The sequence below is a fragment of the Astatotilapia calliptera genome, chromosome 12 (assembly GCF_900246225.1).
Source record: "Astatotilapia calliptera chromosome 12, fAstCal1.2, whole genome shotgun sequence".
NCBI classification, from domain to species: Eukaryota; Metazoa; Chordata; class Actinopteri; order Cichliformes; family Cichlidae; genus Astatotilapia; species Astatotilapia calliptera.
Genome location: NC_039313.1, coordinates 17,130,498 through 17,149,710, shown reverse-complemented (window position 1 = coordinate 17,149,710; position 19,213 = coordinate 17,130,498). Strand labels below are relative to the sequence as shown.

The following is a 19,213-nucleotide window of genomic DNA, read 5'->3' as shown; positions in this document are numbered from 1 at the left end:
AAAAGAAGAACTGATTGCGTTACAGTCAGTGCGGGAGCAGAGGCTTCACTCATACGCGATTCATTTGCAGTTTGGACGCATAGGTGGGAACATCTCCTGCCCTGATAGCAGCTCGGGGAGGACTATCCTCTGCCCGTAAGCGCTTTGGCACGGGCGAGGTGCCCACAGCAGCACCCACTGCTTGTTGAGAAGAGCGATACACGCTTGTCATAAATAAGTCTCCAATAACACCAGAAAAAGTCACCAGATTTGTCACTAGTCGTTGAGGCGAACTGAAGAGGAAGAGAGGACAGGGACAGGTGCGGCTAAGGCGAGACAGACGTCTCTCACAGAGTCCTTTGGTGCTGCAGGCAGGCAACATGCTCAAATAGTGCACAACTTCAGGTTTTTTATTTCTATATGATTATTCTGCATGATTAAGCAATAAGAACAAGTAGTCTGATGTCCTGTAATCATTGTGAAGCTATATTATTATATTATTATTACAATTACAAAATGCAATTCTATATTGTATTATGAAAGACAATGAAACATTAAGTTTTTGTACAGAGTATCGGTATCGCATAAGGCTGAAGCGCGCTCACACACAGGAACGAGTACGTAAGGGCGTGGTGCTTGGCCATCTGACCTGCATGGCGGGTTTTTGATTGGCTGTGCCGGTTTCACAACGCCGAGTGTCGGCGGGGTAGGTCACGTGACAGCATCTGCTGCTGGCTGAGCGAAGCGTGTTAGCAGGTAAACGAAAGCTTCAGATTTGTTATGTTTGAATATTTTTTTTTATTATTAAGTCGTTTTGAGAGTTCAGGTATGTTATTGTGTATTTTTTGTTTATTTTAACGAACTCGATGGGCCTGTTCAAAAACATTATTCGTCTTATTCGGCTATTAGTCGTCTAACTAACTGCGTTGTATCCGTGCTGAGCGATGCTGCTTTGTATGCGGACGGGCCGTTCGCACGCCGGGCAGTCGGCATGCCGCCTGTCTCTGGCTCCTGATTACTGCCCAAACAAATCTTAATAACTTTTCTCCCTGAATTATGTGCCTATAAATATATTAAGGGACACGGACAATTAGAAATGTCAACGAACCACGCAGCTCGTTTTAGTTTCAGTTGTTAGCTTGTTGCTAACGTTAGCCATATCTCCCATGAAGTGACTAATGTTAGCTCGTTGGGCTACACAAAGGGGAGCATGGCAGCGCTTGTCACGTTTGTTTATTTTTTGGTTGCTACCCCAGACGGACTGTACATAGAATAGACATATTGGCAGACAGGTTAGGATACTGATACTCTACACACGGCTTGTGGTAGTTTAACGAAGAAATTTGCGTGTTACTCGCACACAGAACAAAGACTAGCAGTTAGCCGGGCTGCTGCTATCGTGAGCTAGTTTGACCTAACATAAACGTTAGCCTCTGTGGTTCATGCTTCTGTCGAGTTTATCACACAAATAAGAGTGACTCTGATATTTAATACGTATAATTAAGGCAAAAATAAACACTGCTATCTGTATATGTACGACGCACGCAAATGCTTTGCCAGATAACCCTTTCCCGTGGATTTTATTTAAGAACCCACGCTGCCTGACAAATTGTCACTTGGTTGTATTATTAGCTACAGCCAGTTGCTTTGTTCGATACTACTCAGGCAGTGTTTGTGCTTTTGTTTTTCGCCTTTTTAAAAAGCCTGTATTTCTGTTGTTGTTGCCCATCTTTTATTCACATTTTTGATATATATAAAAGATGTTAATACCAGTATTAAAATATAGCGGTGCACTGAGTGTTTTTGTGTGGGAGAATAAGGCAGGGCTGTAAGCTGACACCCAACAGGCCCCTCTGGGCTGGCTAAATTTAAACGGGGATGTAGGGAGCGACAGATGGGGGTTATAGTCTTACATGGTATACTAGTGAGTCGGTCTGTTTATATTAAGTGTACAGTATCAGCACTGTAAGTAAGGAAAGTTTACTTACATTGCGATTTTCAAGAGCAAAAAGTGACAACGTGCTTTATATTACAAAATAAAATACAACAGTTAAAGCAAAAGCAAGTAAAGCAAACGTAACACCCAGGTATTTGAAAGCTGGGAGAACTGAAGATGTCCAAGAGTTTCACTTACCTTAGGACCAAAGGGGCACGAATAAGAACTTCAGTTTTTTGTGTATTAATAGACGGATAATCGGCTGCCATCCTGTTCTTCATAATATGGATGTAGTCCAAGTTTAACTAGGATCTGTCCAAGTGGCAGCATATACAAGGGAAACAAGTTGGGCCCTAGGATGGCAGAAAAGGACCAAAAATTAGCAAAAGCATCTGAAAAGGTCCAGAGCAAGAAAGAGATGCCCACCCAAGTTCTAAGTCTCTCATTCAGGATACCATAATCAGCTGTGTTGCGGGCAATAGAGACATCCAATAGTGCAAGAACCAAATATTCATGTGCATCATTGACTTTGAGTTTCAAATTATATATACTGCACATTTATTTATTATTGTTTTCTTACTAAGGGGTAATGATGCCGTACCATCTGGCTTTCGTTTCACCTTTGCTTCTGTGTCCTTTGTCTTTCAGATTTTTCTATTTTGTACATACATTGTTTTGTATATACTGTATATGATGACTTCACTGGTCAGCAATCAAGCCCGGGGTACTCGGGACAAAACGCTGCCCACCACCACACAAACAACACAGCAACAGAAGCAGATACAGGTGGGTGGTTGTCATTGTAAATACAGAGTTATTAAGCAAAATAGTCTTTTAACTTCAATAAAATATTGCATCTCTTAGTCTTAAACGTAATTTTTCACTTTTAAATGATTTTATCCCACTTTTCATTAAAATATATAAAGGATCCAAATGCTTTTAAAAACATTTAAATGTACTATTCAGATGGTGATAGTTCTTGATTCTCATTAAGCTCTGTTTGTTTGCCAGGCCACAGCAGAACAGATTCGTTTAGCCCAAGTGATTTATGACAAAAACGATGCTGATTTTGAAGACAAAGTCAAACAGGTAATGTTTGTTCATATTTTGTGCGTAAAGAAATTTTCTGGGTCACCAGGATATATTTTCCTGGATTTAAAACTTAACTGTGTTTGTTTTCTTCTTCTTCTTTTTTTTCCTATGCTGTGACTTTCACAGCTGATTGAGGTCACTGGAAAGACTCAAGATGAGTGTATGGTAGCCCTTCATGACTGCAATGAAGATGTAAACAGAGCCATCAATTTCCTGCTGGAGAGCACCTCTGACACAGTAAGTGTGCTCCATTCCCAAAACATGTGTTGTGCTTGCTTTTTACATATGATTTCGTTATTGCTGTTTTGGGAGAGACTAAATCATGATGCAAAAGTAGAAGTACAAATGCATTTTGTAGCACCATCATGATGTTCTGTTCAACTCTCAGACCTCTTGGGAGACTGTAGGAAAGAAGCGCAGCCTTGGGAAAGAAGGAGGACCTTCAGAGTTAAAGGAGAGCAGGGAGAAGAAGGGAGAGAGGGAGGCCAGTCGTGGGCGTGGAGGGTCCACCAGAAGGGGCAGAGGCATCAGCCGAGGACGTGAGGGTAAGAAAAAGACACGTCGTATGCCTTATATAAATAAGATAAAAACGTAATCTTTCACATCGAGGACAATGGCATTATTTTGGCTCAGTGTTAATTATGACTTTTCCATCATCTCACTTTCCTCATCTTTTTTTTTTTTTTGTTGAATTTCAGGTCGGTCAGAGGAGAATGGATTTGATGTGGCTCCTGGTGAGAGAGGAGGAGACCGTGGACGCAGGGGACGCGGTAGAGGTAAGCATTGGAGAGTAACACATGTCAGATTTATTAAACATATCCAAATGCAGAGTTGGATTATAAGAATGCTAACTGTAGTTACCAGGTTCATGTTCCCTGATGTGACCGGCATCGTATTTGTCTGTTGCTTCAAAATTTAAGTCCACCAATTCCATGTGCTTGCTTGAATGGGTGTTTGATGCATACAGTCACTAAAATGCAAAAATGGAACAGGGCCAAAGATGCACAGCGAGGAGTTTATTTCCTCCTCCAGCAACAATAAAGCGAAAGAGAAAGTACTACACCAGCAACAGAGCCTCATTTACGTGCCATAAATGATTTAGCCTACAGGAAATGGTGACTGTAAGTGGATGGTTATCAGCTGATTTAAGAGCATTAAGTCAAAACATTTCCTCATGCTTTTTAGTAGTTCTGCTACAGCCTTGATTAGAGCAGGGCGATATGGCCAAAAATATTTATCACAATATATATTTGAAAATTTGCGATAACGATATAACTGACAATATAATTGATGCAAGACAAAATACAACTCCACAACATTACTAGCGCAAAAAGACAACCTTCCATTTATTTTCACTTAAACAAGAAGCTGGTTTTTATGTACATTAAAGCTTTATAAAAATGTAACAGTGCAAATGCAAATTCCTTGCTGAAAGTTTAACCAAAAGGCATTTCCAGTAGAAATGGGCTGACATATCCTGAGCATAACCATGTATAATATCCACTGAAGTTAAAAAGAGGTGCTTTGCAACATTAAACTGCAGTGTGCAGTACGTATTTTTCGGACCATAAGGTGCACGGGATTATAAGGCACATTAAGCGAAACAAAGCAGTCAGATAAATCAAACTTTATTAAACTCATTTTTCTTGCTTCCTCCACTTCTGTACCATTGATTCATTAATGTTGAATTCTCTGGCAGCTGCTCTATTCCCATGTTGTTGCAGTATATTAATGACTAACCTCGTATTGTGGATGGATTATCTCAGTTGTTCTCCTGACTGAAGTTTGGTCCGTTTACAGCATCCTGCCATGCGATTGCATTTGTCTCTAACCATGAAGAACCTTCACGTTAACTTTTATAAGTGGAAAAGTGTTAGTGTTCGTCCTCCAGCTTCACTGTTTATGTCATGCTAACATAGCTGTGTCGCTAGCGATCACGTAGCACATCATTATATACCAGCTAGCCCAACTTCAGTAACCCTACAAACGCCACTGCTGTTTAGTTTCCTGTCTTCATTTATGTTGGAAGTGATAGCAGAGCTGTACGTTTGAATTTTTTCAGAAATCTCTCAGTCAGAACATGCTATATCATGCTTAGGTAACTAGCGAAACTAGCGAGCTAACTTCCGCTAGCTTCCTGCTAACTTCTAACTCCGTTAAATGTAATAAATTTTGTTTTCATGGATGCCTGGAAGTTAAACTTCATAGTTACACCTGGTAAAGCAGCAATACTGATCGTTTTATTAAAGAATTTAGACAGTTTTTAACTCTCAGTGATGCTGCAGTGTTCGTTTGACCTGAAGGTACGGAGTTTAGGACCCAGATTACTCCCAGATTTAAGAGCATCTTAGTCCGACAAATACAACGGCCGCTTGCATGTTCTGCAAAAAAATGTGCCTTGTCGTGTATCTGACGGACAAACACCAAACCAGTTCTACATCACTGAAGTTGCACCATTTTTACAAACCAATTCTGGTTCATTTGTTTCACTCAACAATCGGCCATGTGCGTATGAAAACAAAGGCACTGCGCATGCGCGTTTTACTCATATTCTATCGCGATATTTCATTTTCCTATCGTTGCCTAACATTATACCGGTATTACCGTGAACGGTATAATATGGCCCAGCCCTAGCCTTGATGATACTTTCTGTATCTGCAACTCCACCGGGGTTTGTTCAGAGTCGAGTGATGTAAATTTCATAATGAGTGAGTGTGAGGGTCTGCATGTTTGCTGTGACCGCACAGACTCATCTGAGGAGAATTTACTTTACAATGCAACTATGCATGCCCAATAGGCAGTTGATTTAAAAGAGCCACCTGTCTTCAGCTGTCCATGTCTGCAATTCAATATCTTATTAAAAAGTGTATAAAATGGCTGACAACTCTTACTCCTGTCTTCTTAAATTCAGATACAAATTTTAATGAAGCTACAATCTTAAAATGAAGTCAACAGACAGAAACACCACAACCTGTTTTGAGTTGATGATGGATCACTGTAACCACTCCCCACACAAATTGTTTTTAGATTGCAGAGGTGTGCACATGCCCTGACATGAAAATTTAGTGAATCTATTGCTAATCATATTTTTTTTTTCCAATGCACTAATGGGAAACTTAGCTGAGAAGTCACTGACAATCATTTGTCCCAAGGCTTGATATTCTTAAAAATGCTTAATGAGGAATTTAGACTTAAGTGACTTGGTTGTGTTGTTCATATGGTTGTTTTGCTGCATTTTCAGTTGCAGGGGTTCGTGGCAGAGGAAGAGCAGCTGTTGGTAACAGGTTCTCTTCGCAGGGAATGGGGTAAGAATATGCATCATGTAAAAGTTTTACAAAGGGAGGTGATGATGTTGATTATAAGCACATATCTTAAAAACAAGTGTGTGTGGAAAAATATGTTTCTGAATCTCCTTGATTGAAAATTTGTTCTGCCTACCGTTATCAGTAAAAACAGATGTCTTTCAATTCGCTCAGTTTTTGTTTTTTTGGTTTGTTTTGCTTTTTCACACTGCTGCTTTTTTTTCCTCCAGAACCTTCAATCCTGCTGACTACTCTGCTAACGCTGGAGCTCGCCAGGAGGCATGGGAAGGAGATGGCAACGAAGCTGCTGAGGAAGCTGGTAAAGAAAATAGTCAGGCATACACTGATTTTTCTTGCAATATATATACTTTTTAGTGTCCACTTTCTACATTTGAGCAAATGTCTCGTTTTCGACTATTTCAGGATTGCCACAAGAAATTACAAAAACACTAATTTGGCTATGCTTCTGTTTTAAATAGGGACATGGGGAGGCAACCCAGAAGACTGGAGTTCAGAAGACTGGAATGAAGATGTAAGGCACTGCTTTTCAGTGAAAGTGTATTGCAGCGTTTTAAATGTGCGCGTTTATGCTTAAAGTCTAGTGTTGCTGTCTAATGATGTTAGCTAACTAAGTCCTGTTGTTAAAGGGTGACTTGATGTGGCTCTGGGAGGTTTTGGAATGCTGTACTAATATCTTCATCTTTCACACAGTTATCTGAGACCAAAGTATTCACTGCCTCTTCTGCCCCAACAAATCACATCACACCTGGAAACAAGTAAGCCCTTCATAAGTCATTGGCACCTTGAAAGAACACGTAGAAATTGTTTAATTTTGGAGAATGGCATTTTATTTAATCAACACTGTTATTCCTTCTTTCCTCCTTCCAAACCTTTCTACTTTCACTCTTCACTCCACTTTCTGTGTGCTCTCCTGTTTCCTGCTTGTTCCCAGTGTGGACCTGGCTGGCATACTTCCTAAGGCTGGAGTGGGTGTAGGGAGTTCTGTGGACTCCGATTTGGGGGCGATAGTCGATGGCCCCTCAGCTGAGGATTTAGGCCAAAGCCTGGTGTTTACCAATTCACATCACAATGGACGCACTGCAACACACAGCTACGCACATGCCACAGCCAACAGCTATGCCCATGCAGCTTCTGGCAGTACCACCTACGCACATGCTGCACTGGTATTCATAACTATACTCTATAGATTTATAGACCTTAATACAATATACATTTAGATGTATCCTCATCGCCTTTTTCTTCTGTCTCCCTGTCAGTCCTCAGTCCTAGGTTCTGGTTTTGGGTCACTGAATGCACCCAAGCAGGCACCTGCCCCTGACATCCGGACATCAGAGCAGCTGAATGGGCCTCGGCTTGGTCAAAGAACCAGTCAGATGTTGGCCACCACCAGCAATAGCAGCATTTCCAAAGACCAAGGGCAGTCTCCAATGCAAGCTCCTGCCCCCTCTCCCTCTGCAGACAACAAGGCTCAAAGACTGGAGAATGGCTCTATTACTGCCCAACACTGTAAGTTTATCTCAGAGTAGTTAGGAATCCAAAACAAAGATGTTATTAGGTTTGGAAGCATTTTTTAAAGAATGGAGTAAAACCCAGAGGTATGGTGAATATCAGTATTGTAGTCATGGTAATGAATGTATATTTGTCTCCCTTTGTCTTCAGCGGAGATTAAGCTTCAGCCAGAGCCATCAGTGGTGCTCAGCCAGCTGGCTCAACGGCAACAGCAGTCCACAATCCTTCCCACCACAGAGCCTTTGGGCCCTGTCCAGGCACATGCTCCACAGGCCCCCACACCGCCAGGTAGGCCTGCAAAATAGAACTATCCTGTACCACTAAAAGTGTGATTGTAGGCTGTTGCTACCTATAGAGTAGAGAGACAGTAAAATATGTAGTGCCCCTACAAAAAAGATACATAACAGGAAGTCGAGTTAGTCAGTTGCTTTATTGCTATACCGTGCTATTGTTGTTGTGACTATAATGACATGGTGAATGGTCATGGTGCTTTTATTCTCATTCAGGTCATGAGTCCTCTGTCCCTCCTGTAAGAGACAGCGCTTCTCCAGGAGTGAAGCTGCCAGGCATGGAGCCTTTGACCACAGAGCCTCCTCAGCGCCAAATAAAGACACAGAGACGCAGAGCGCCTCCTCCCTCAAAAGTAAGCCTCTTTGAACCTTTTTATCTGGCAGAAAATGTAAACGAGAAATGACAAAAGAGCTGTATTCATTCTAAGAGGAGATAGAAACCGAAAATCAGTAATTTATCTCCTCTTAAGGGGTTTACAAGGCAGGTCTGCTAGTTAACCAGTTATATGAGCAGACTTAATGAGGTAGTTTCCACAGCCTTATGCTCCCCTTACTACACACACAGGTATGCAAACTTTTTTTTAAAGAATAGACTGCTTGTACTTGACTCCTCCCGGTGCTTGTTTATCTGCTAGTCTTGAAGTAGCAGTAGACCAGAATATTCAGCTATTTGTGTTCTTTTGTTGGCTTTGTTTTCAACTCGGTGTCTTTGTTGTTACAAATAATGACTTTTCACACCTCTCTGGTTACTGTTTGGACAGTAGCCACCGCTAAGCTGCAAGCATGAGGTCGTGTTCACCTTTTACTACATCTGCTCTTGAGTGAGCAGCAGCTGGTGCTTATGCTCAAATCAGCATCACATTTTGTCCTGACCTTCAGTTACTTTTTTTTTTTTTTTTTTTAATGGGACTGTTTTAACTCTGATTGAACACTGACAAAATTTTGGTAAAATAAATGTTTTCACAATCAATTTTTTTGTAATAAAGAACAGAAACCTACCCCAAATCCAAAAATTAGATCAGTTCTGATTACTCGTCCTTCTGTCGTCTTTAGATTCCATCGTCAGCAGTGGAGATGCCGGGATCGGCAGATGTGTCTGGTCTTAATGTTCAGTTTGGAGCTCTAGACTTTGGGTCTGAGGCTAGCAGTGGAACATCAGATATGGTACCAACTGAGTTGGCCAGGGAACACACGCCTGTTCAGGCCCCACCAGCCATGCCAGTTCCTACTGCTATTCCCCCACAGCCGCCTCAGAATAGCCTGTTCTCTAAGCCAGGAGCTGTGAGGTATGTGTTTGTCATGCAAGCATGTTGGTGTATGTGAGGTATTTGTTATGTGTGGCGGGTTTTTTATGTTTTGTTTTGTTTTTTTGCTTTTTTTAATTCCCCATTTAGTGGATATAATACTGGCAAACCGGGTGATTCGCAACACTTTAAATTCCAGAGACTAAAATGACCACAACTCTTTTTTTTTTTGCAGTGTAGCCCAGAGCCCTAAAAACATTCAGGAAACTTGGTTTTAAAAAAATGTTAAACCTCAGATTCAGAAAAGTCTCATTGTCCAAAGAAAGTTCTTGATGTTGAATTGAACCAGTTTTTTGTTGGTTTTTTTTAAATTGAGCTTTTTCATGACTCCATCAGGAACCCTTTGCAACTTTGCTTACATTTATTTAATGTTATTTATTTATTTTTGGAGACCCTATACTACTTTATATCTCCCCCAACACAAAATCTCTATTTGTCCTTTAAACAGTGAACACATGAGCAGCTTATCTTCTGTAACGGACCCCAACTTCCCTTCACCCTCTTTGGGCTTACCTAGTGCTACGCCCACACCCTCCCTTGGTCTCCCCAGTGCTGCTGCGCCACCCTCCTCTTCAGCCCCAACCACAGTCAGCCGGGTGGAGAGCAGCATCCCGAGGTCCCTACCCCCTCATCTTGGGTTCCCACAGAGCAAAGATATCCCATCAGCTCCTGGTGGGCCTCTGACGGTGAGTATAAACCTTTTTTCTCAGGTCTCAAACAGAATAAAGATTTTGGCAACTACTTAAATGTTATTTGCCTGAAAGCTGAATGATGAAACCAAGTCTTGAAACGTTTTCTCTCTTAGAATGGCTACACTGGTATGAAGACACAGAGCACACAAGACGGTAAGTACTATTGTCAGTAATGTAAAAATGCACTCACATGGCCAATAAAGTCTGGTATAATGAACATTGATTGCTTAATGCTGAGGAGGAAATGGAAAGATGCATCTTAGCGCAAGTTGTGGTTTGCTAAATGCCGTTTTTATAGCCACCCCATCTCATTTTCTTTTTCACCCTGATTCTGTTCAATTCTTTTCCTTCTCATATAGTAACTTAAAAAAAACAGACAAATAGACCAAATTTTGCCCCAGATTAATCTTTCTAATTTTAAACCAGGCACAGCATCATCTAGGACAGTGACAACTGAATCTCCCATTATGACAAGTGACAGCAGCCCTGGCCACCACATCCCTTCTCCTGCAGTTACAGCTTCCCACTCAACATCCATCTCATCGTTCAGCAGGTAAGGAGCGGCTCGGCTGCACTTTGATGTTTTTGCCTGGAGATGATGATGCTTACAAGCACATATCTAAATCATTTAATGTGGACATATTTTTCACTGAATCTCCCTGCTTCCTGATCACACATCCAATTTGAAGTGCTTTTGCAGATTTATCAGATTTCAGCAGGCTGACAGACTCGCTTTATTCTCTTTGTAGTCACACAAGCAGTACGCACTCATCTGGGTCGACCCTCTCTACGACTTCCTCCCTTACGGTAAACAGATGCTTAGTATGTTTGGATTTTATAATTTTATTTTAATCCAAAATTTTAACTAAGCTCCAGAGTTTACAAACAAACAAACAAAAAGAAAATGCGTTCTCTGCTTTTATTCTTTCAGACGAGTAACGAGGAGAGTAGCAGCGGAAACATCCATGCCTTTACTTCGCCATCATCCAGCCAGGTTGTTAATCCCAATCCTTCAGCTCCCCCCGTTGTCAGTAGTTCTGCCACCAATGGTCTGCATCCATCTGGAGCACCTGGACTAATTCCAAATGGCACAAACGCCACACTCTCAGCTGCCGGCAGCCGCACAGCACCCCTGCTCACCACCACCTCCGGTATGATCTTTACTACCATAACACCACGATGGACGTTAAAACTAAAATATTTTGAAATATCATACTCAATTCTTTTTTTCTTTTTCTTTTTTTTTTTACTATGAATTATGATTTTAATCCGGCTGTTTTGGACACTTAACTGAGACTGTACTTATCTATAAATAGTTATGTTCATTCAGTGCATAACATGTCCTTTGTGGTGTCTGCTCCAGGTAAAGCTCCTCCCAACTTGGCCCAAGGAGTGCCACCTCTCCTGGCCAACCAGTACATCATGGGCCCTGGTGGATTGCTCCCTGCATATCCGGTAGCTATTTAACTGTATCATATAATTACTTGTTTGTGTTACTCTTGATCCCATGAATTTTTAAGGGAAAGGAAAGACTTAATATGGATCCTAAAGATAGATTAATTGGGTGTCCTCTTTAAAAAATAAATAAATGCAGGTTTTTCTAGAAGTGCAGAAACTGAACAGAGGGATTGAATTTTCTCTTTATTCTATAGAGGTTTTTAGTCATTTGGGAAGATTTTGATCATGTACTGAATACACTCATTAGCAGCTAGTAAAGATAAAAGGCTTTGTAGGCATAAGCGATGTTTATTAGAGACTCCAACATCTGCTAAATAACCATTGTCCTAATTTCAACAGCAGATATATGGATATGAGGACTTGCAAATGCTGCAATCGCGTCTTCCTTTGGTGAGTCTGTTGCTTAACTTAACCTTTAATAATGCCTTAATGTTAGTTGCTTTTTAACATGAGAAATATCTGAGTATCTGATCTAGACAACCCAAAATGTGATGTCCACATATGTGGACGCCAGGTCCTAGGAGGTTAATGCTGTTTGTCTTTTTAATTATTAATTATTTTCCTCTATCTGGACAGGACTACTATGGTGTAACATTCCCTGGTGCTACAACTGCTATGCCTGGTAGAGATGGACTTGCTAATAACCCATATTCAGGTAGATCAAATTTTATTCTCCCTTGCACTTCATCATTTTGACTTGATGACTTTGGTTAAGCACTTTTTTTTTTTTTATAGATTATGTTGAACTGAAATTTTCTGTTGCCTGTAGGTGATTTTTTTTTATTATTATTTTTTTAAGGGGGGTGAGCATCTTAGTTTTTTTTCTAAGCTGTGTTTTTAATCTTTGCTATGGCTTGAAGCAAATGAAGGACATTTCCTAAGAACACCAGCCCAACAATATCCTTAAAGCCTCGTGTATTTGTTGCCTAAAGGGTGGTCATCTAAGAACTCTGTTTTTACTGATGGGGAATTGTGTTCGGTGGAAAGCTGGAGTACCTGTTATAAGAGTAGAAATGAGGCTTTAGGGTTCATTTCCACTTTTGTCTTACCTTTCTTCTGTCTCTCCTGATTCTGCTCAGGTGAAGCAACAAAGTTTGGCAGGAATGACTCTTCATCTCCAGCTCCTCCAACCACCCTGTCTACAGCTGGGGTGCAGTCACAGCCCCAGCAGACACAGCAGACAGGCACACAAGGGCAGGGTCAGAGCCAGGGTCAGCAGACACAGAACCAGGCCTTCCTCAACCCCCCTCTCCCTCCTGGCTATGGATACACTGGTAAGGGAAAAACAAAATCATGTTTAATCACATCGACGTCAGTCATTTTAAGGTTTTACACTATTAACCATTTGCACATCCTCCATCATTTCACAGGTCTGCCATATTATGCTGGTATGCCTGGAGTTCCCTCAGCTTTCCAGTATGCCCCCACTGTCTTTGTGCCTCCTGCCTCAGCCAAGCAGCCAGCAATGGGCCTGGCCAACCCCTCCAATCAGTACCACCAACAGCATCAGCCAAGTTATGGACAGCACGCATATGGCACAGGTAAGACCTGGACTAAACAGGGTTTTGTCTGGTTTGTTAGAATTCTATTATTATTGTAATAGTAGTTGTAATACATTAGTAAACTAAACTGATATCTCAGCAACACAAAATGTAGTTATGAAGCTTAATTAGCTTAAAAGCTGGCATTATTGTGGGCTTCCTGGAAAGTTATTTTTGTGTATTTTGAGACTCAAGTGTAAAAATAGACGTCAGACTAAATCAAGGTGTCTCTAGTGGGAGGGGAAAGTGAACTGAATTTCCAAACCTTTACACATGTACACCACATGCTGCATGTGCGTGTAGAGTTGGGCCTGTTTTGTTTTTGTTTGTTTTTTCTGCTTGTGCTGCATGCATAGCTCAAACCCCCTGCTAAAGTTGGACACAGCTCAGTATAGACAGCTGCCATTTCAGTCAGGTTACCTTACTGCCTCTCTCTCTCTCCTGCCCCCTCCCCCCTCTTTTTCCTTCCCATCCTCCTCCTTCACAAAATCTGCTCCTCATCCTCTCTCCCTCCCCCCTCTGCTTTGCTCTGCCTCCTCTGTTCTTCTATACTCTTCCTCCTCCCCCTTCAGCCTTTGATGACCTGTCTCAAGCCCACGGTGGGGAATACAGTAAGGCAGGGTATGGAAGCACTGCCCAGTCACAGGCCAAGTCAGCAGGCAGCGGTCCAGGGAAAGGTACATGCACGACACATGGTGCACACTCTAACAACACACAAACACACACACAGTTAGTGGGCGTTTTTCAAGGAGGAAAAACGGGTGTACTCACAATTGCAGATGATTCTACAGTCGAGAGTGTCCTGGAGAAAGGTGTGTATATGCAAGCATGTGATTTTACTTTCATGTGCAAATGGCTGGGTACATGCTAAAGGGCGGCACGGAAGTGAGAAACATGCCCCTGCTCCTCCTCACTTACTATGCTTCTTCCTCCTGGCTGGCCTGTGTCCTACTAACAGTGGAAACTGGCATTTAGTTTAGAAGATAAGCTTATCAGCATTGAAGTGACACAGCTGCTGTTTTTTTTTTTTTTTTTTTTTTTTTTGTTTTGTTTTTGTTTTGTTTTTATGCATTCCCACTGATTTGTTGTTGCTTTTTCTGTTTTTGTCCTCCTTTCCCTCTGAAATCCCAACATTGTCTTTTCCTCTTTTTCCTTCTCCCCCTCTTTCATTTCTTTCCAGCACCAGGATTGTCAGGTTCAGGTACTAGTGGTGGAGTACCTGACATGGGAGGTTCAATCTACAGCAAAACACAGGTGTGTGTGTGTGGTCCACATGTCTAAGCATGATCTGTTTGTATATATTTAAAACAATGTGTTTTGTATGACGTTTTTTAAGAGGTTTAATCATTTAAATGTGTGGTGCAAAGTTAACTGGTAAAAATACCAGTTCATCCACTCTCCAACTTTTTTTAAAGCCCACTACATGACTGTTTTTATCCTTTGCTCATACCGAGGCTGCTGGCTTATGGTTGGCTCAGAGTTCTGCATAGCTTTCACTTTGTTAGCTCCATTGGCTTGGTGAAATTGATTAAAATGTCTCGTTAGGTTTGTTGTCTTGAACTCTTTGATACGGTTCCCCTGTAGTGTTCTTTAGCTTCCTCACTCATTGAAGAACTCACTAACAGCCACATGCTAACAACGTGTGACTGCTCATAGCTTATGTTTGTGAGTTTGCATGCGACTTTACATACAGAGCAGCTTGAACTCTCAACTTTTGACTTAGTTGATGCCTTAGTCCATATACGCATCTGGTTAGTACAAACTTTGGCTACATATATTACCATAATCAAGCTCAGTTAGATCCTCTTTAAATGATTCTGCTTGTCAAATGAAAATGTAGAAATGTGAGCATTTCAGTTTGAATGTCAAATTTTTTAAAATAAAGCTCGGATGAAGAACTGTTTAATTTCAGAAGAATATTAAATGGAAAGATTATGGATTAGATTGTTTTTGCCAGACATAAATGAATCTTTTGTCCTCGTTTTTTGTTTTTGTTTTTGTTCTTTTTTTTTTTTTTTTTTTTTGTGGTAGTCATTTGACAAGCAGGGCTTCCACACAGGGACACCACCTCCCTTCAGCCTGCCTTCAGCACTAGGAGGAACGGGGCCCCTGAACCCTGGTGGTGCGCCTGGCTACGCCCCTGCACCTTTCCTGCACATTCTGCCTCCTCACCAACAGCCCCACTCCCAGCTGCTGCACCATCACCTCACACAGGACGGACAGGTAACCCTCCACAACCAGTGGGAAAAAAATATTTTTATACATTAAACTTCGAGGTTTTAGTATAGTTTAGTTTTGCTTTTGGTTTATTGTCTATTAAAAAGGCTGCTGTACCCTTACTAAAGATTTTTTCGTGCTAATCAAATAATAAAAGTACTCAATGTGTACATCTGATTAAATTCTGCACCTGTGTTACTGCAGTTTGTTGTTGTTGTTTTTTTAAACTCAGTTTTTATTATAATTTACAACATTGCAATGTTCACAAGTAAGACAGTTACTGGAACCGCAGTGCAGAAATACAGATTACAATAAGAACTGCAATTGGGAAACACAACACAAAACTGGGAAGCAAACCCCCCCCCCCCCCCCCAAAAAAAAACAAAAACAAATATGTGACAATCTTAATAGCCATAAATGAACGAAACGAAAAAGACCTATGCTAAATTATTGAAACAGTAAAGCATGTATGGGTCGCCAACGCTCAGTAAACAATTCTCTCTGAATCCGCAGAGCATAGGTTATTTCCTCCATCTGGTAAATTTCTCTTAATCAATCCACATATTATATCAAGGTGGGTCAAGATTCAGCCATTTAATAGTAATACACTTTAGTGATGCTGTAAGCAAGATTCTTAAGAGATACTTTTTATTGTTTCCTGCAAAACCATTTGGTAATACTCCTAAAATGGCTAACTGTTGGTCTTTGTTAGTGGTTGTTGGAAAACTGTATTGAGAACTCTAAATATGTCATTCCAAAATGAGCAGATTTTTGGGCATCTGTGATATAGGTTCCAAAATGAGTACCACAATTTCGCCAGCAGGTATCAGGATTTGTAGGCTTCATTTTGGCCATTATCTCTGGGGTTCTAAAATATCTCATGACCACCTTCCATTTGAATTCTCTCCACAGCCCAGAGTTAGTCACGAGATGGGCTTCACCGAACACCTCTTCCCAGGCGTCCTCTGAGATTTGAGTGCCAGTCTCAGCTTCCCACCTTGCCTTAATATCCAAAGTTGCACTTGTACTGAAACTCATAAATGCGTTATAGAAATTGCTGATTAATTTTGCGGAGGAATTACTTTGAAATATTTTTAGAAATATTTCCTCAGTGGGTGAGGGCTCCAAAACTTGCCTCCATTCTTTATGTTTTGTCAAAAAACTTCTTAGCTGCAGAAATCTGAAAAAGTCAGAAGAAGGAAGCCGAAACTGACCTCAATTGTTCAAATGAGCTCAAGTTTACGAAGCCCGTTATGTGACCATGCTCTGAAGCCAGTCTTCCACAATAGGAGAAAAACCCTGCAGGGAGGAGAGGCTTGATAAAATTGAAATTTCTTTTGGAAGACCAAATGATTGTTTGATTCTACGCCAAATCTTTAGTGACCCTCGTCCATTCCCCCATATGCACATTTTTAATTGAAATGTTAGAAAAAAAACAGGGATTTCAATGGTCTTTCGCATATTGTCTTCTCAATGTTTAGCCACTGAGTTTCAGACAGATCCCGCACCCATACAGTCAGGGGTCTCATCTGAGCTGCCCAGAAATAATATTTCAGATTTGGAACAGCCAGTCCCCCCTGCAGTTTTGACAGTTTTAATGTTTGGAACTTGATCCTTGAGCGTTTGCCTTTCCATATAAATTTGGAAAAAAGTTTATCTAAATTATCAAATGTAGAGTTGGGAATGTTTATAGGCAGCATTTGAAAAAGGTATAGAAGTCTTGGCAATACATTCATACGTATACTCTCGATCCGACCCAAGAAAGACAGAGACAGGACATAATTTACATAATTTACTTTTAAACAAGTCTGATAATAAGTGAGGAATTTGAATTCCTAAATACTTGATACCTTCCTTTGGCCATTTAAAGCCAGATGAAATGTTTCCTCCTATATCCATTGCCAATGTTTTGTCAATATTAACTTTGTAACCAGAGGTGTAACCGTATGTACTAATAATTTCTTTTAAATGAGGTACACTGACGGCAGGATTTGAAATGTATAAAAGTACATCGTCTGCATAGATGGACAATTTATGCTATTCTCCAGTAATTGTAAGGCCCTGAATTTCATGTTCATCTCTAATCAGCTGCGCCAGAGGCTCAATACTTATATCGAACAGCAGGGGCGACAGTGGGCAACCTTGTCTACACCCACGTTCCAGTGGAAATCTGGCTGATATTGTTCCATTTACCCGTACAGCCGCCATTGGGTTGGAGTAAAGAATCTGTATCCACTTAATTAAGTTTGGCCCAAATTTGACTCTTTCAAGTGTATGGGCCAAGTATTGCCAGGAAACCCTGTCGAATGCTTTGTGCGCATCGAGAGACAGAATCGTTCCTGCAGTTTTAAGGATTTTATTTGGCCTGTCACTATCCATCATCACTGAAAAGTTCTCCTTGATAATTCCTGGTTTTCTCCACTGTTGTTGTATATTTAGAATCTACACCCTCTTGTGTGATAAGTTCAGTAGAATAGGGCTGACTAAAATGAATAATATAAGCACTTTGAAATGACACAAATTAAACACATCCACTGAATGGACTTCTTTTTCTTCATAGGGCGGCCCTGGTCAGCGCAGTCAGTCCAGCAGCATGCAGCAGAAAACCCAAGGCAGCAAGTCCAGCTATAGCAGCTCTGCATACTGGACAAACTGAGGAATGCTTCCATATGTTTTTTTTGGTTTTTTTGTTTTGTTTTTTCTCCTCGTCTCCCTGAAAGGCTGCGTGTGTAAAGCTAAAACAGAAAAACAAACACACTACCCTCACAATGAGCAACCATGGGTTTCGTTGCCCTGCTCCCCCCACCTCCAAGTCCTCTTAAGTCTTTTGGGTTCTCTCTTCCCCCCCCTTTTCAAAATTGGTTGTACATGTAAGATATTTATGTATTTATATATAAATATATATATATATACTGTATATGTAATAGTAGAACATGAAATGTGGTTGCTGCATTTTATTTTTGAAGGACTTTTTGTTTACTTTTTTCAAAACTGCAGGAAAAGATGTTACATTGAGACAAAATGAGATGTTAGTGAGAGAGTGAGTGAAGAAGAAAAACGACCCAAAACTTCCTGGAAGAAACCAGAAAAAGGAAAAGGAGAGAGCTATAGCACTGATTGCATTTGAGGACACTTCAGATGGGGGTGGGGTTTATAATAACTAACTGCATCTGTCTCCTCTTTTTTTCTTTTTATACATGACTTCCTGAATGGCTGGGCTCGTCCCTCTGAGCTTCATTTTGTAGCTTCCTGTCTTTTCCCTCTTTCTTCTCTCCCTCTCCTCTGGAGAGCTGCCTACTCTCCCGGGGTCACTTTCTTTAAAGAAAGACCTGCCCATCTAAATTTTATATTTTTATTTAATTTTAACCCTCATTTTCTCGAAATAAAGTTCTGAGCAGTTGGTAACTGACTCCTTGTTTTATATGTATGTACATTTACACAAGTTAATCAAGTGGGTTTTCCTTGACTGACCCATGTCTTCAGACTCATTTTCAGTGTTTTAACATATTTACTTGTATTTACTGGGATTTATTTGTTTCGGATGAATGTCTATTTCACTACATAAATCATGAACAAATGTGTAGGCAAACGGCTAAATATTTTTTAACGTGAGAGTACAAAAAGGCCTTAAAACACAAAAGTTACTAGTGATAAACTGGTCATTTTTGGCAGCACAGTGGTGTGCACTGTTGCCTCACAGTGAGAAGCTCCAGGGTGTCAATCCCCCTGCAGACTGGAGGCTTTCTATGTGGAGAATGCATATTTTCCCCAGCTGGGCATATTTGATCACTATTGTTAAATAATCTGCTCTTGTTCTTTGTGCCACCCACTGACAGTGAATGACTCTTAATGAAGATGGCTCCATGGTGTAG

At 40.8% G+C, this 19,213-nt stretch overlaps 1 protein-coding gene and 1 non-coding gene across 7 annotated transcripts; both read left to right on the top strand.

The window, feature by feature from the left end:
• The first annotated feature begins 629 nt into the window (after positions 1 to 629).
• Positions 630 to 18,750, top strand: LOC113033324 (ubiquitin-associated protein 2-like). Of its 6 annotated transcripts, none has more exons than XM_026187019.1 (30): positions 630 to 735; positions 2,564 to 2,701; positions 2,927 to 3,004; positions 3,134 to 3,244; positions 3,396 to 3,552; positions 3,706 to 3,783; positions 6,249 to 6,312; positions 6,540 to 6,628; positions 6,789 to 6,841; positions 7,021 to 7,085; positions 7,262 to 7,493; positions 7,587 to 7,836; positions 7,990 to 8,127; positions 8,346 to 8,482; positions 9,183 to 9,415; positions 9,984 to 10,119; positions 10,239 to 10,278; positions 10,552 to 10,678; positions 10,875 to 10,947; positions 11,057 to 11,276; positions 11,489 to 11,580; positions 11,923 to 11,973; positions 12,160 to 12,238; positions 12,663 to 12,857; positions 12,954 to 13,124; positions 13,697 to 13,801; positions 13,904 to 13,936; positions 14,305 to 14,378; positions 15,156 to 15,347; positions 17,902 to 18,750. In XM_026187019.1, the coding sequence occupies exons 2-30, from the start codon at positions 2,606 to 2,608 to the stop codon at positions 17,995 to 17,997; spliced, it is 3,465 nt and encodes a 1,154-aa protein (XP_026042804.1). In that variant the 5' UTR covers positions 630 to 735; positions 2,564 to 2,605; the 3' UTR covers positions 17,998 to 18,750. The 6 variants fall into 6 exon arrangements, with proteins under 6 accessions (XP_026042804.1, XP_026042800.1, XP_026042799.1 ...); XM_026187015.1 differs by having other exon boundaries at positions 9,882 to 10,119; positions 10,875 to 10,932; XM_026187014.1 differs by having other exon boundaries at positions 9,882 to 10,119.
• Positions 10,712 to 10,789, top strand: LOC113034437 (small nucleolar RNA SNORD121A). The gene has a single exon (XR_003274181.1). It is a non-coding gene; the product is annotated as a small nucleolar RNA SNORD121A (small nucleolar RNA).
• Positions 18,751 to 19,213: the final 463 nt, after the last annotated feature.

Bases quoted from the DNA above. Each gene is read 5' to 3' on its own strand.
- LOC113033324 (XM_026187014.1), top strand. From the start codon at position 2,606: ATGATGACTTCACTGGTCAGCAATCAAGCCCGGGGTACTCGGGACAAA. The intron at 7,494-7,586 runs GTATTCATAACT...TCTCCCTGTCAG, and splicing joins CCTACGCACATGCTGCACTG to TCCTCAGTCCTAGGTTCTGG. The intron at 10,679-10,874 runs GTAAGGAGCGGC...TTCTCTTTGTAG, and splicing joins TCCATCTCATCGTTCAGCAG to TCACACAAGCAGTACGCACT.